Source organism: Cystoisospora suis, assembly GCF_002600585.1.
Source record: "Cystoisospora suis strain Wien I chromosome Unknown contig_1232, whole genome shotgun sequence".
In the NCBI taxonomy this organism is placed as follows: Eukaryota; Apicomplexa; class Conoidasida; order Eucoccidiorida; family Sarcocystidae; genus Cystoisospora; species Cystoisospora suis.
Genome location: NW_027154033.1, coordinates 54,573 through 55,411, shown reverse-complemented (window position 1 = coordinate 55,411; position 839 = coordinate 54,573). Strand labels below are relative to the sequence as shown.

The window sequence follows — 839 nt, the reverse complement described above, 5'->3', positions numbered from 1 at the left end:
TCTTTCCTTCTCTTTCATTCTTTCTCACTCTCTCTTTCTGTCTTTCTTTCTCTTTTGTATGTAGGGAGGTCGAGTATTTGTTTTAGATTGGGATCGGCTTTTTCCCCCGCAGCTTCCCCCCTCTCTCTGGTCTTCACTCAACCGCAACAACAGAGATAGCACGCCGCTCACATCACCAATAAGAGCGGCACACGTTTCTTCTTCTTCTTCTTCTCTTCCTGAGATGAGGAAGAATGACGTGACCTTCTCCACATTCTCTTCTATCGACAAAACTTCATCCTCTTCTTCTTCTCTTCAAGATGGCTCCGGCGGTGCTATCGTTTCTTCTCAAGAAGAAAGAAAGATGAGAGAACAGGCATCTTTGTTGATACAAAGAGGAGATACACAAGAGAGAGAAGAAGAAGATGAGACGGACGGTGATAGCCATACACGTGGCTCTCGACATAGTAAACACAGTGAAGGAAACAAGGAGAAAAAGACAGATAAGAAAGAAGAACAAGATCAAGCGTGGAAAGGGAGAGGAATGGATGTGACAGATGAAACAGGGAGAAAAGGCAGGAAGAAAAAGAAAGGAAAAGGCGCACAGCATGCCTTATCTGTAAGAAAGAAGAAAGGAAAGACAAGCCGTCTTCTTCTCGAAAAGAAGAAATCGAGTTCTTCTGATATCAAAGCCGCTCAAGAATTCTCTCAGATCTCTACTCATCCTGCTATACTTGCTATACTTGCGACCCCTTCTAATAGAGGTGTTAAAGAGGTCAGTCAAATATTTCTGGGGATCTCTATGTGTATATACACCCCCGTTGATAGAAGGAAAGAGTGCTGTCTTTGGCAAGTGAAGA

General features: G+C 43.4%; 1 protein-coding gene across 1 annotated transcript in view; it reads left to right on the top strand.

Moving 5' to 3' along the window:
* The window catches only part of CSUI_002900 (uncharacterized protein), a gene marked incomplete at its 3' end in the record, with an annotated part of 3,816 nt that extends 3,065 nt beyond the window's left edge, over positions 1 to 751 (top strand). Inside the window, exon 2 of the mRNA XM_068063099.1 lies at positions 65 to 751. Within this exon, the coding sequence (XP_067924930.1) occupies positions 65 to 751 (687 nt within the window). The remainder of the gene's footprint in view (positions 1 to 64) is intronic.
* Between the last annotated feature and the right edge of the window lie 88 nt (positions 752 to 839).